The 16,443-nt window shown below is 34.3% G+C and overlaps 1 protein-coding gene across 1 annotated transcript; it reads left to right on the forward strand.

Annotated features, from left to right (window-relative positions):
* The first annotated feature begins 547 nt into the window (after nucleotides 1–547).
* LOC115222254 (uncharacterized histidine-rich protein DDB_G0274557-like) lies at nucleotides 548–15,389 on the forward strand. Its single transcript, XM_029792414.2, has 4 exons — nucleotides 548–690; nucleotides 8,389–8,406; nucleotides 11,684–11,787; nucleotides 14,741–15,389. The coding sequence occupies exons 1-4, from the start codon at nucleotides 678–680 to the stop codon at nucleotides 14,939–14,941; spliced, it is 336 nt and encodes a 111-aa protein (XP_029648274.1). The 5' UTR covers nucleotides 548–677; the 3' UTR covers nucleotides 14,942–15,389.
* The last annotated feature ends 1,054 nt before the right edge of the window (nucleotides 15,390–16,443 follow it).

Genomic DNA, 16,443 nt, shown 5'->3' on the forward strand with positions numbered 1-16,443 from the left:
TATATATATATACTGAATACATTTTATGTTATATTTTATATTACAGCTTAATGAATTTACATGATAACTAATGACAACTAATAAGACTGCTTTTTCTTTCTTTTTCTTTCTCTTTCTGATGAAATGATGAAATATTATTGTGAGAAGGCCACGGCTTCAAAATAGGAGAATGAATATATTCAAGTGTCATTGATAAGATTTTAGATCTAACAATTTTCACTTTGGTAGGTTATTAATCTGTTGTTATGATTCATTAAGTGAAAACAATGAGGCCATAACTCCAAAGTCTTCTTAAAACAAATCACATGACTCTATTATTTATTTATAGAAAAAAAAACTCCAGCTCCCTGCCCACACTGTTCTATACACACACACACAGACATGTTCACTCACACACACTCATTCACTCACACCTGCACACACACACACATATATACATGCATGTACTTACATACATAACATACACACATAATAATACACATACATATGTGAGTGTGTGTGTGTGTGTGTGTGTCTGTGTGTGTCTCTGTGTGTGTGTGTGTGTGTGTGTGTGTGTCTGTGTGTGTGTGTGTGTGTGTGTGTCTGTGTGTGTCTGTGTATATATAAGAATCATTTTCAAGCAACTGATTACATCTATTTGACAAGCAGCAAGAGCATTTGTGTTAAATTAGAAAACCATGAATCCTTACAGTAAGTAAAAATTCATTTTTGAAAACAAAACCTATTAACTTTTTCCATGAATGAGAAAAAAAAAATGACCAATAAAAAATAACATTTTAATTGGTATAAACTGGTTTCTAGTAGGCTACATTGCCATCTAAAATGAGAACCACAAAATTTATTATTTCTCATGGGACTGAGATTAAATTGGTGAATTAACTGAGCTATTTTTTAAAATATTTATTCAAAAGTATTTCTCAATATTCAAAGTTTAAATTTCTCCATGATCGACTTTGTTTTCCCCTGTATAAGGTTTGTGAAATACAGGGCGTACTGAGTGCTTTTTTACATGGCACCAACATCAGTCCTTTTAAACATGGCTCCAACTGGAAGGAAGGAGTAGTATTGAGCCGGGTGTGGCCTTGCACCACTTGATGAGAGATTAAAAGTATAGAGGGACAGAAATAGATGCCTTCCTTGCTGTAGATACATTCTTTCTTTTGTTCTTTTACTTGTTTCAGTCATTTGACTGTGGCCAAGCTGGAGCACCACCTTTAGTCAAACTAATCGGCCCCAGAACTTATTCTTAATAAGCCTAGTACTTATTCTTTCGGTCTCTTTTGCCGAACCACTATATTATGTGAATGTAAAGAAACCAACATCGGTTGTCAAGCGATGGTGAGGAGACAAACACAGACACACAAACATACACACACACACACATATATATAATATAAATAATATATAAATATATGCATATGTACATACATATATGTACATACCTACATATATATGTATATATACATGCATATATGGGTACAGGACATAAAAAAAAAGCGTTGAACACAATGAGAAACGAAAACATAAAAACAAAAACATAGAAAACGCACTTTTTTCAACAAAAACAAAAACAGAAACGAGATATGCATCATAAGAACACTCCCCTTCATCAGTTGTCCCTGTTTCATCTACTCTGCGTTTCAAAGGTCGTATATATATATATATATATATATATATATACTATGGACTTCTTTCAGTTTCCATCTACCAAATCCACTCACAAGGCTTTGGTTGGCCTGAGGCTATAGTAGAAGACACTTGCCCAAGGTGCCACACAGTGGGACTGAACCCGGAACCATGTGGTTGGTAAGCAAGCTTCTTACCACACAGCCATGCCTGTACCTTTGAGTACCCCTGTTGTAAAATAAGAGAGAGCTTAGTAAGAAAGATGATGGAGAATATGTGTTGAGACATACACTCAGGGGACATTGGAGATAGAGAAGTATTGGTCACTTTCACCAAACTTTCTCATCGTTATTCTAAGAAATAAATTCTGATTTTATGCTATCGTTCATTATTTCTAAGAAAGCTAAGGCATCAAGCTAGCAGAATCATTAGCAAGCTGAACAAAATGCTTGGTGGCATTTATTCCAACTATACATTCTGAGTTCAAATTCTGCTAAGGATGACTTAGTCTTTTGTCGTTTCAGGGTCGATGAAATAAGTACCAGTTGAGAACTGGGCTCAATGTAATTGAGGAGATGCTCCCCTAAAATTTTAGATATTATTGTCTATAACAGAAATGGTTATTTCTATGAAAGCATCAAATAATATTTTTTCTAAAACATTTATTAGAAAATCATTAAAAATAGAGGAGACCTCAGATAAAGGCATGGAATCTTCAGGGCAGTAGACCTGTGGATCACATCTCACCATTTGAATAACTAACTTCATGTCATCAGTTTGTTAGATTTAGGGGTCACACTTCAACATTTGATCATCTATCTTCATGCCATATTTCTGTATAAGCAGGATTGACTGAGGTTTCACCTTTCAGCCTTTCAGGGTTGATAAAATTAGTATTAGCTGAGTGTGGTAAGAAGTTTGCATCAGAACCTCAAGGTTCTGGTTTCAATCTCACTACATAGTACCTTGGGCTGACTAAAACCTCATGAGTGGATTGGCTACACAGAAACTGAAAGAAGCTTGTCATATAATATACATATATACATACATGTATGTATGTGTGTATACATGTATATTATAATGTACACACACACACACACACATAACCACCCTGAGTACCTTTTTGAGCTCCATGTGTATACCTACAAAGTCAAAAAACAGCACAGCTCCCATGACTTTTGGAAACATTTTTTTCACACTCAGAGTTGCTGAAGCATGGAACAAAATGCCGGCATCAGTTGTTAGTTGCCGAGACATCACATCCTTTGAAACCTCCTTGCTTCCTAAAATTCGCCAACACTACACCTGATATCCTCCTTTCCATACACATGCATACACGTATATCATGACTTTTACACTGTTCACTTTCCTGACTTTTGTACATAATTCTATGTACTGTAAATGCACCTTTGATGAGTTGTAGTTATTATTATTATTATTATTATTATTATTATTATTATTATGAGTTGTAATAATAATTATTATTATAATATATATCTATATATATAGAAATTCAGGGGGAGTACTTGATAATTATAAGCCCTGTGTTACCGTTTGGTGGTGTAGGTGGTGGAGTAAATTGATCAAAATAAAAACATGATGCCAAGGATTCAGCGGTACATATTTTCGGGCCTTATTAGACAGATTTATAACAATGCATAATTTATGTCTGTGGCCTTCTTCAGCAGCCGCGCACATCAACTTCCACAAGGACATTGTTACACATCAAAAATTCTTTGGTTTGGGATGCAAATCCTCTCATTCGCGTACGACATAATGCGGCAACAGCATAGAATTGAAGCATCCATCTCTTTCTTCTCTCAATGTAGAATGAGGAAAATTTGGATGTTTTTTTTTTTTTTTTTTATTAATTTATTTACATTACTTCAACATCCAAATTTTCCTCATTCTACATTGAGAGAAGAAGAGATGGACGCTTCAATTCTATGCTGTTGCCGCATTATTCGTACGCGAAAATGAGAGGATTTGCATCCCAAACCAAGAATTTTTGATGTAACACATGTCCTTGTGGAAGTTGTTGTGCGCGGCTGAAGAAGGCCACAGACATACATTATGCATTGTTATAAATCTGTCTAATAAAGGCCCAAAACATATGTACCGCTGAATCCTTGGCATCATGTTTTTATTTTGATCAATTTATATATATATATATATATATATATATATAAGAGATGGAGGTGGACAGAAATAGGTCTAAGACCTTTCGGTTTAAGAGGGAATTTAATAAAAGATTATATAAATAAACATATTAATATTACCAGTTTCAATGTATTTCATCTTATCAAATATAGTAAAAATTTGAAAACTTTCAAGTGAAAGCAGTCATCTGGTAGTCAAAAACATATGTATATATAATTATGTATATATAGTATGTGTGTGTATATATATATATATAGATATATATGTGTGTGTGTGGGTTGTATATATATGTGTGTGTGTGTGTATATATATATATATATATATATATATATATTTACATATATATATGTATAATATATATATATATATACATATATATGTATATATATATATATATATATACATATATATATATATATATATATATATCTATATATAATATTTATATATATATATATATATATAATATATATATATATATATATATATATATATATATACATACATATATATACATAATTATATATACATGTTTTTTGACTACCAGATAGACTGCTTTACTTCAAATTTTTACTAATATTTGATAAGATGAATACATTGAAACTGGTAATATTATATGTTTATTTATATAATCTTTTATTAAATTCCTCTTAAACCGAAGGTCTTAGACCTATTTTGGTTACTTCCACCTCCATCTCTTATATATATATATATATATATATATATATATATATATATATATATATATATATATATATATATATATATATATACATATACATATACATATATACTACAGGCTTCTTTCAGTTTCCGTCTACCAATCCACTCACAAGGCTTTGGTTGGCCTGAGGCTATAGCAGAAGACACTTGCCCAAGGTGCCACACAGTGGGACTGAACCCAGAACCATGTGGTTGGTAAGCAAGCTATTTACCACACAGCCACTCCTACATCTAAAAATCTGTAAAAAAAACTGTAAAAATCTGTAAAACTTTCCATAAGTTGATCATTTAAGTATATATGAGCATGTCTAGACATGCAACTATATGCATGAGAATATACACATAAAGCAAAACATACAATTCTGCACATATACATACATACATACAACAAAAATACCCTGTTATTGATGTTGAAATTCTAATGAAGGAGCCTTGGGTCTAGGTTAGAAACCAGACATGCATACATACATGCAAGCAAGCAACACATACATACACATACAAACAATGCATGTATACATAAATACATGCATGCATGCATACAAACATACATACATACACACATTATATATTACATACATACATACATACATACATATACATACATTACATACTAATAATACATATACAATATACATACATACTACATACATACATAATACATACATGCATACATACATACATACATACATACATGCATGCATACATACATACAAACATGCATACATACATACATACATACATACATACATACATACATACATACATACATACATACGTACGTACATACATAATACATACATGCATACATACATACATACATACATATGTGCATACGTACATACATACTTTGTCTGTAAAGTCAATGAGATATAGTTATCTTAGACTGTGAGGGCACATGTACTGCTGGGAGTTCTTTATCTTTTGGAACTGTGTTTGCAGAGACATTGTCATGGCATTTACTATCAGTTCTTAGCAGTGACAGAACGGAAGATAAAAAGTATGTTGTAGATAAATGCCATATTATTTGATACAGTCATTGAGATATGGGATGGAAGAATTGGGTGCAGAGAGTGATCGTCTATCAGCCAGTCTGTGTGTCTAGTTGTCTGTTTGTCAGCTTGCCAACCCACCTACCTTCTTCCCTGCCTATCTCTCTTTCTCTCTCTCTCTCTCTCTCTCTCTCTCTCTCTCTCTCTCTCTCTCTCTCTCTCTCTCTCTCTCTCTCTTCTCTCCATATATATATTCTTTTCTACACTAGGCACAAGGGTCGAAATATTTTTTTAGGTGGGGAGGAAGGAGCTAGTTGATTAAATCAACCCCAGTATGCAACTGGTACTTAATTTATCGACCCCAAAAGGATGAGAGGTAAAGTCGACCTTGGTGGAATTTGAACTCAGAATGTAGTGACGGGTGAAATGCTGCTAAGCATTTCGTCCAGCATGCTAAAGATTCTGCCAACTCTCCATATATAGACACACACACACACACATGGTTTGAAACACACAAGCACAGGGACACATGCATTAATACATACATACATACATATATATATGTGCATGTGTGTTCCTATGTATGTATGTATGTATGTATGTGTGTGCGTATGTATGTGTGTATGTATGTGTGTGTATGTGTGTATGTATGTATGTATGTGTATATGTATGTGTATATGTATGTGTGTATGTACGTATGTATGTATGTATGTATGTTTACTTCTACAGATACCAAAAGTAATTGTGTCTAGCCTTCAGTAAGGTCACAATTCAATCAGTTTTGTTGTACCAACAAAAGACAAAAGATAAACTATTAAAACTTAAAGAAAGCAAAGTCTGAAGTCTGTCTTCATAGAATACAAAAGTGTATAAACACAGCAGATAAACACGCTTACTGATAAATATGTTTACTGATAAACATGTTTACAAATCCATACATGTTTTAATTATTTCATCTATTGATATGATTATTAAATCACTTACAAGATAAGAGATAACGAGATCAATCAATTTAGATGATCTGCCTTAATAAACTGATAGAGGAAACTCTGAGTATTAGCCTAAACATCTTGCAGAACTGATTCAACATGGAATAATAAGGCTTATATATATACATACATATATATAAGGTTTAAATAAATTAATCAAAATAAAATAAAAATAAAAACATGATGCCAAGGATTCAGCGGTACATATGTTTCGGGCCTTTATTAGACGGATTTATAACAATGCACAATGTGTGTCTATGGCCTTCTTCAGCCGCGCACAGTCACTACCTCAAGGACATGGATTACATCAAAAATTCTACGTTGGGGATGCAAATCCTCTCAGTCGCGTACGACACATACATACATATACATTTATATATAACTGGCAAAATTCACAGCAGAGAATTATTTTCTGTAGAATTATTTCCGGTAGTTTGGCACACCAAAACGAAGACTTTTGAAAAGTGACCCCCAATTGTAATTGGTAGAACTGTATACATGTTCAATCTCAAGCAGATGTTCCGTGTATAGTTCTACAAATTGTATTTGTGAAGACGATCATGCTGATGAGCTGCAGATAATTACGTAAATTATTACGTTAGCATTAACAATGAAACCTGGCTTTTGATTAATCTATATTTTGTATCTTTTTATTTGACTTGCTTGCTTACATTCTGGCATTTGCTAAATTTTCTTGAGAACATTCCTTTCTTAGTGGTAAGACCATAGCGGATCTTCTTCTAGCATAATGGATGTCCACTTACAATCACACAAACTAGATTGAAATCTAGATTCCCGATGAGAATTACTTGGAGGGGGGGTGAAAAGTAGAAGAAATTGTTGTGGAATAGTTGCAGAATGGTCCTAAAATAATTGGTGAGATGTTAAAAATACCTTTGGTGGTGCAATTAAGATAATGTTAAGATACTGAGATCATATAAATGAATATTATTTTTTGTGATAAGTCGTTATAACAGCTATTTTTTGTAATGATTCATAGTGTTGTTATGTTTGAGTCAAGAAATGATGAAATGGTAAATGGTTCTGAAAGTGATGGTGTGATTCTTATAATATGGACGAACTTCTTGTATACAGTGTTCAGGTGTATGACAACTCATCAGAAACAGCAGCCAAAACTGCATGAACAGTTCATAGAATACGCATGGGAAATGTATAAGGAAGAACTGAAACAGAGCGGCGAGCTGGCAGAAATGTTAGCACGCCGGTCGAAATGTGTAGCCGTATTTCGTCTGACGCTACATTCTGAGTTCAAATTCCGCCGAGGTCCACTTTGCCTTTCATCCTTTCGAGGTCGATTAAATAAGTACCAGTTACGTACTGGGGACGATGTAATTGACTTAATCCCTTTGTCTGTCCTTGTTTGTCCCCTCTATGTTTAGCCCCTTGTGGGTAGTAAAGAAATAGATATTTAGGAATTTCTTAAACACACACACACACACATTCATAATATACATACATGTACACAACACAAGACACACATGCACACACATACACATTTAAGTTTAAAAAGAAGCTACAAATGTCATATGTCTAAGGAAATTGTTTTAATGAAAGGATATGAGGAAAGAGGTATATTTGTCAAGTTAATGAGAATCGTCTAAGCAGATTTAGTAAAACTACCGACCTTGTCATTAGTAGGGAGTGGATTGGTTGGTACTGAGTGCACAATATGTCTTACATAGTGAGTTGTTCCTCATGAAAATGGAAAAATGTATTGGTCATTCCTGAATTCTTTCTTTAATTAGACAAGAAAGGAAAAATGTAGGTACAGATAAGTGACTCCACAGAGTTAGTCAAAAATGTTCTGCTTAATATAATGCTAATACAGTGAATATCACACAGCTAATGTCTTTCATTTTATTTTTCTTCTTCCATTATAGATCCCTATGGAAATCCAGGTAAGTACAATTATTCTCAACTTGTATTAGATAATCCCAACAAGGATTATTTAAATCTGAGGTACCCAGTTATTTATAAACTTGTTCAGAGAATGCTTCATTCTGAAAAGCTGAAAAGAAACCACAGAAACCTTGCTGAATTTCTGTTTATTTTTGACATTTTCTAAGGTCTCCAAACCTGTGTGTCACCTGGTATTATGGTTGCGAGTGAAGGAAGAATCGACAGGGAAAGAAAACATCTAACCTCTGTGGACAACTTGCTTCGGGACAGTGGAATGGCAAATGTTGAGGAATTAGGAGCATGCATGGGGTACCATGACGGATGACATCATCATCATCATCATCACTTGCATAAATTCATTAAAGCATCCGGAAGGATGATCAAACTAACGAACTAACTGAATTATTTCATAATGTTATAAGCTGTAAATAATAATAATAATGAAATTATTGTATACAGTGCTCAGGTGCACCACAACTTGTCAAAAAGTGCACATAAAGCATATGCAGTAATGTACAAATGTCTGGGAAGTGAACAATGTATGAGTCAGATACATGCTTGCGTGTGTATGGAGGGGAGAAAATCAGGTGTAGTGTTGGTGAATCTCAGAAAGCATGGAAGTTTTGAAGGATGCAGTGCTCCGACAACTAACAACCGATGCTGGCAGTCTGTTCCATGCTTCAGCAACTCTTAGCGTGATAAAATGTTTCCGAAAGTTGTGGGAGTTTCCGAAAGTAAAGACGCTGCAACGTACACTGAGGCAACATTGTCAGTGTTTTCTCACTTTTAATTCCTTTAACCTGATAGGATCAGGTCAACAAACATCACCTTCTGATTGCCACCACACTTACATTGTCCCTGTCATGGAAGTTTCGAGAAAGAAGAATAAAAAGGAGGAATATAAAGAAGGTTTATTCATTGCTTTTCTGTGGGGGATTTTTTTGACAAAAATATCATGTTGGCTATAGTTAAAATGCAAGAGAGTTGGAAACACACACACACACACTGGTACAGGCATAGTTGCATATATATATATATATATATATATATATATATATCACCGTGACCGACCAGGCCATCAGATGTAGTTACACATCGCTGGTCACAATGCGCTTCGCATTGTTTTAGCCTTCAAATGACGCCACCCCGCTGGCTAAGTGAGCAGGCCAACAGAAGAAAGAGTGAGAGAAAGTTGTGGCGAAAGAGTACAGCAGGGATCGCCACCACCCCCTGCCGGAGCCTCGTGAAGCTTTAGGTGTTTTCGCTCAATAAACACTCACAATGCCCGGTCTGGGAATCGAAACCGCGATCCTACGACCGTAAGTCCGCTGCCCTAACCACTAGGCCATTGCGCCTCCACATATATATATATATATATATATATATATATTATATAATATATATATATGATATATATATATATATATATATATATATATATATATATATATATATATATATATATATATATATATATATATATATATTAAGGTATGTAGAAAAATACAACATGGACAAGAACGTATAACTCATAGAAGACGATACAATAAACATGGACAGGACATTCGAACCCCTCAGTCTTCAGTCAAGAACCGGATCATCGTAGTAATTTCGGCTGATTAATCTTGAGATTACTAGATCCGGCCAGCCCTCCAAGAAAACTAAGCTGGAAGCGTAGATTTCCTGGAAGAAGGATCGAATGCATACGAACACCAGGACAGCAAAAGGGACAGATATAAAAAAAAACAAAAAACAATAATGGATACAGAAACAAGAAATACAGAAGCATTAACGGTGAAAACAACAGTGTCTTACGACTGATAACAAGCAAACCAATTTTTTTCTCTGGCGCATTGGAAAAGCCTTTATAGCGGCGGACGAAGAACAACGATGTTAAACGACGAGGGTCAGGAGCTGAAAGGCAGATTTCGGCCAACAGTCATGTGACAGAGAAGAGGGAAAAGAAAAGAAAGGAAGAGAGAGAGAGAGAAAAGGGGGACAAAACGCAACAAAGAGAGAGAAAGAGAGAAGAAGGAATCAGAGAGGAGAAGGATGGGTGTCGAAGAATGACCTGTGAGTGCAGAGCGAGACAAAGAAATAGGAGGGTAGTGGAAGACTAGACCAAAGGATCAGAGGAAAGAGAAGATGAATAGAGAGAAAGTAAAAATGAGAGAGAGGAGAGAGACAAACAGAGAGTCGTACCAATTATTAAGAATATGTGTTCACATTAATGATAAAGGGGGTACGGGGCGCCTGGAATATATGTTAAGGTATGTAGAAAAATACAACATGGACAAGAACGTATAACTCATAGAAGACGATACAATAAACATGGACAGGACATTCGAACCCCTCAGTCTTCAGTCAAGAACCGGATCATCGTAGTAATTTCGGCTATATATATATATATATATACTTTATTTAAAAGCAGCAGAAATTCAACAGAAGCTGTTACTCAGAGTTTCACGTTCCCATTCGTCGGACATTTTTTTTTTAACAAAACTGTCTGACGAACAGGAACGTGAAACTCCGAGTAACAGCTTTTGTTGAATTTCTGCTGCTTTTAAATAAAAAGCATATTACTCTGCCTCTGGTATTTGAGTACTCTTTTTTCCACCTTGTTTCACATTTATGTGCTTACTCCAGTATATATATATATATATATATATATATAAAAGGAAATGAAGAAAATGCTGACAAAATAATTTAAGTAAGGGAGAGTGTATTAATTAGGTGAAAGTTCTTTTACCGGTTGCGCATTTGTTATGCTTATCAAAGATATATTTTTAAGAGAGATAGAGTTCCTTTCTGATAGAATTTTTTCCTCTAATCTCCCAGATAAGAGGAAAAAAATCTATCAGAAGGAACTCTATCTCTCTTAAAAATATATCTTTTGATAAGCATACAAATGCGCAACCGGTAAAAAGAATTTTCACCTAATTAAATACACTCTCCCTTACTTAAATTATTTTGTCAGCATTTTCTTCATTTCCTTTTTTTATATGTCACAACTCGTGTTCCACATCTCCTTTTTTAAATATATATATATATATATATATATGAGGGGGAGAGAGAGAGAGAGATAGAATCAGTTCTAGTACTTTTCTGATAATTCTAAAGGATGAAGAGTAAAGTTGACCTCAATATGATTTACTGCCATTAAATGCGACGATAAAAAATTGGTAAAAAAAAAACCAAACTATTAAATGTAATACAACATTAATAACATGCAACTTTTGCTTTGCTTTCTTTTTTTGTTTTTTTTTTTTTGTTCAGGAGGCCCTCCACCATCAGGAGCCTACCCTTACAGTGGACCATATTACCCACCCCAGCCATACCCACCACCAGCTCAGAGACCACCACCAACCATTGTTGTAGAAGTAAGTGTATTTGACAAATTTTTACTTCAGACATTTCTTACGAGTTTTAACATGTAATAGGAATTAGGATAGAGATAACTTTATATACATATGTATATATACTGTGTGTATATATATATATATATATATATATTATATATATATATATATATATATATATATATATATATATATACAATACACATAAAGGGTGAAATATAATTAATTTAATAAAATTAATAAATTTCACCTAGTAGTTTTTTGGTATGGAAATGACCATATTTGGTAAGGATTATATTAATTATAATAAAGGGTGAGCAACTTGTTGCAATTAACCCTTTATTATAATAAATATATATATATATTATATATATATATATATATATATATATATATATATAGGGAGAATTCACAAAAAAACAAAAGACGAAGGCATGTGGTGTAGACAACAAACAGATGTATTAGTATAATGCTCAGGAAGTGAAAAAGTCTTTAACGTTTCGAGCCTACGCTCTTCTACAGAAAGGGACACAGAAAGAAACAAGGAAAGAAAATAAAGAATGTGTAGTGGTTAGCGATCTATCATGGCGAATCAAGCCTTTCATGATATCCTTAAAGCCAGGAGCTTTTCAGCACCCCGTCATGTATATATATATCATCATCATTTAACGTCCGCTTTCCATGCTGGCATGGGTTGGACGATTTGACTGAGGACTGGCGTCCAATCTTGATCTGGCAGAGTTTCTACAGCTGGATGCCCTCCCTAAGAGTGTAGTGGGTGCTTTTACATGCCATATATATATATAATAACTTTGTTTTATATATATATATATATATATATATATATATATATATATATATATATATATATATATATATATATATATATATATATTATATATATATATGTATAATGGAGAAGTTATACAAAATGTATAAGTGGATGATGAGTAAAGCACCATCACGGTTTCAATTACCTGTTATTATCCGTAGATTGCAGGAACTTCATAGTGGCGGATGAGGTAACAGTATTATTTTTTCCATCTATTTTATGAATACTATATATATATATATTATATATATGTATAATGGAGAAGTTATACAAAATGTATAAGTGGATGATGAGTAAAGCACCATCACGGTTTCAATTACCTGTTATTATCCGTAGATTGCAGGAACTTCATAGTGGCGGATGAGGTAACAGTATTATTTTTTCCATCTATTTTATGAATACTATATATATATATATTTTATTTTATAGAAGGAGCTTCTACAGGACTAGAACTGTTTCATTCAAATGAAATCATCAGGAAGCTCCTGAGCTTCCTGATGATTTCATTTGAATGAAACAGTTCTAGTCCTGTAGAAGCTCCTTCTATAACATAAATTAATTTACTCTGCTATGTATTGAGTACCTTATTTACTGTGGTTAACCCCGACTCAACCCGGGACCTATACATATATATATACATGGTATATACACACACAAACATATATATATATATATATTGTCTATGAAAAACATCCATCCATAAGAAGTACACTCTAAGATATAGAGCAGTATATATTAAAAATGGGGTCAGGCTGGTTTATGAGATTACCTTAGGTTTCCTGTCCGTAAAGGATTTAACTTTATGGTGTTAAAACCTTTATGGACGGGAAACCTAAGGCAACCCCCTAAACCGCCCTTCCCCATTTTTAATATACATATGTGTGTGTGTGTGGTGTGTGTGTTTATTTGTAAGCTTGGTACTTATTTTATTAGCCTCTTTTGCCGAACCGCTAAGTTACAGTGACATAAGCACTCCAACATCAGTTGTTAAGCGATGCTAGGGGGACAAACACACACACATACACATATATACGACAGGCTTCTTTCAGTTTCCGTCTACCAAATCCACTCACAAGGCTTTGGTCGGCCCGGGGCTATAGCAGAAGACACTTGCCCAAGATGCCTCGCAGTGGGACTGAACCCGGAACCATGTGGTTGGTTAGCAAGCTACTTACCACACAGCCACTCCTGCGCCTATACGACAGACTTCTTTCAGTTTCCGTCTACCTAATCCACTCACAAGGCTTTGGTTGGACCAAGGCTTTAGTAGAAGACATACGTACGTTTAAATGCTAAAGGGTTCAATTTAGGGAGTTTGGTGACCATGAGTTTGGTGTTATATGATCATAAAGATTGTCTGACATCCATTTTTGGGTTATGTGGGCTTTGTGACAAGGTACTGGTCATACTGAAAGATGTTATGGCTTAACAACCATTTCCAGCACCTCAATGTATCCAGTAGCATTAATTCTGTCCCTGTGGAAAGATGTAGGGTGGTATAACATGATCTCCATTCCTCACCAATCTCAAAACTGTAACAGGATCTGGAATCAGTATCACTGAAGGGGGTGTCCGATCCGATCCCGTCACATTCAATTTAGTTAAATATAACAGACGAAGTCAGGTTATCTGGGAAAGACAGCAAATGTTGTTTATTACTCGTGATGGTGTACGTATTTTCTGAGGGGAAACGACAGCCGAATCTTTGTACTGCTTCTTGTTGGTTGATTGAAGTGATTCGATGTGGTCCGTTGCTAAGCCGGTGTAGAGTTCTCAGAGACTACCAAATGCACGTCTGTTCACGAGGGCTGAAAATGCCAGAGAGAATGAGTGAGTGGACTGTGCCTTAGGGGTCAGTTTCCCGCACATGCACTTGGGGAAGACTTCTGGTGGCCAACCGGAAGTAGTCCCATTCTGCGCATGCGCGCTGAACCTTACACAGTAGCATCACTACAAAACCATCACAGTAGCAGGAAATTTAGTGCGCATCAGAAGTAAAGGATGCAACCATTAATAGGAGATCAATATGTCTAGCAGTGGTATCAATCAATAGATTTAGAACCAATATCATCTGTTAGAACAAAAAGATTCAAAATTTACATTTCTTGATGTTGACATTGTTTTTTTTTTCAATAATTTCAGGAACATCACGAGGGTGTTGGCGGTGCCATCAAACATGCAGTACATGACATGATTTATGGTCATGACCATCACCATGGAGGCCACCATGGACATCATGTTCACTATGACCATCACGATCATCATGGTCATCATGGTCATCATGGTCATCATTATGACCCTCATCATCATCATCACGATTACCATCACCATGACCACTGCTAAAACACTTCTTCAGTGTAACATTGAGGATGACAAAATTAAACCAATAATTGTTTCCCATATAACATTGTTATAATGACTTTATAATAAACCTTATAACAACATTATAATGTTATAAATATATTATGTTATTATGATAGCATTATAATAACATTATAAGAAAATTTTTTACAAGAAATGAAGGATAACGTTTCTAAAAGTTATGCTGTATTCTTCATGGCCGCTGAAAACCTCTGTCAGACATTTGTAAACCATTCTAAAATGCTCATAGCAAGTTACCAGAGATGGCCACATAAAGATTGTCATATGTTTATAATAAACCAGGAAGACACCGTTTTCTCGGGTTCCTGAAAATTCAAAGTATAAAACATGCAAAGTAACAACCAATTGTTCAATAATACTTTTTAAAATATTTCCAATCAATAAAAATAAACTTTCATGACATTGAAAATTCGTTTTTGGATCATTAACTGGAATATTCAATCATCATCATCATTGTTTAACGTCTGGTAACAAATTACTTTACATATATCTATATATATAAAACTGAAGTTGTGTGGTGTCTGTCTCCTACGATTTAGATTCCTAACTACTCCCACATTTTGCGGTGCAGTTTAACCAAAAGCGGGTATCTTATAGTCATGATTCATATCGAGCCCTTCTGGGTATAAGTGCGCATCTACGATGAGTCTACGATTTAAAAAAAAATTTACCATAATTTTTTTCCATTTTTAATGCATTTTTTTGCTACTTTATAAGGGAAGTAACTCTCTAAAAATGTCTACGATGAGTCTACGATTTAAAAAAAAATTTACCATAATTTTTTTCCATTTTTAATGCATTTTTTCTATTATATAAGGGAAGTAACTCTCTAAAAATGCTTATATGGTTATTTCCCTTACAAACCCGAGCAATGCCGGGCAATACTGCTAGTCTATATATATAAAACTGAAGTTGTGTGGTGTCTGTCTCCTACGATTTAGATTCCTAACTACTCCCACATTTTGCGGTGCAGTTTAACCAAAAGCGGGTATCTTATAGCCATGATTCATATCGAGCCCTTCTGGGTATTAGCACGCGTCTATGATGAGTCTACGATTAAAAAAAAAAATTACCATAATTTTTTTCCATTTTTAATGCATTTTTTTTGCTATTGTATAAGGGAAGTAACTCTCTAAAAATGTCTACAATTTAAAAAAAAATTTACCATAATTTTTTTCCATTTTTAATGCATTTTTGCTATTATATAAGGGAAGTAACTCTCTAAAAATGCTTATATAGTTATTTCCGGGCGATACTGCTAGTTTCTCATAAACCGATAAAGAAATCTCTAAAAGATCACTTGACTTGCAAGAAAATACAGCCAAATCTTTTTTAAAAAATCTCCCTCCACTATCAATTTCACTTTTTTGCATTCAGATACATTCTTATTTCTTTATTGCCCACAAGGGGCTAAACATAGAGGGGACAAACAAGGACAGACAAACGGATTATGTCGATTACAT

This window comes from Octopus sinensis, linkage group LG19 (genome assembly GCF_006345805.1).
Source record: "Octopus sinensis linkage group LG19, ASM634580v1, whole genome shotgun sequence".
NCBI lineage: Eukaryota > Metazoa > Mollusca > Cephalopoda > Octopoda > Octopodidae > Octopus > Octopus sinensis.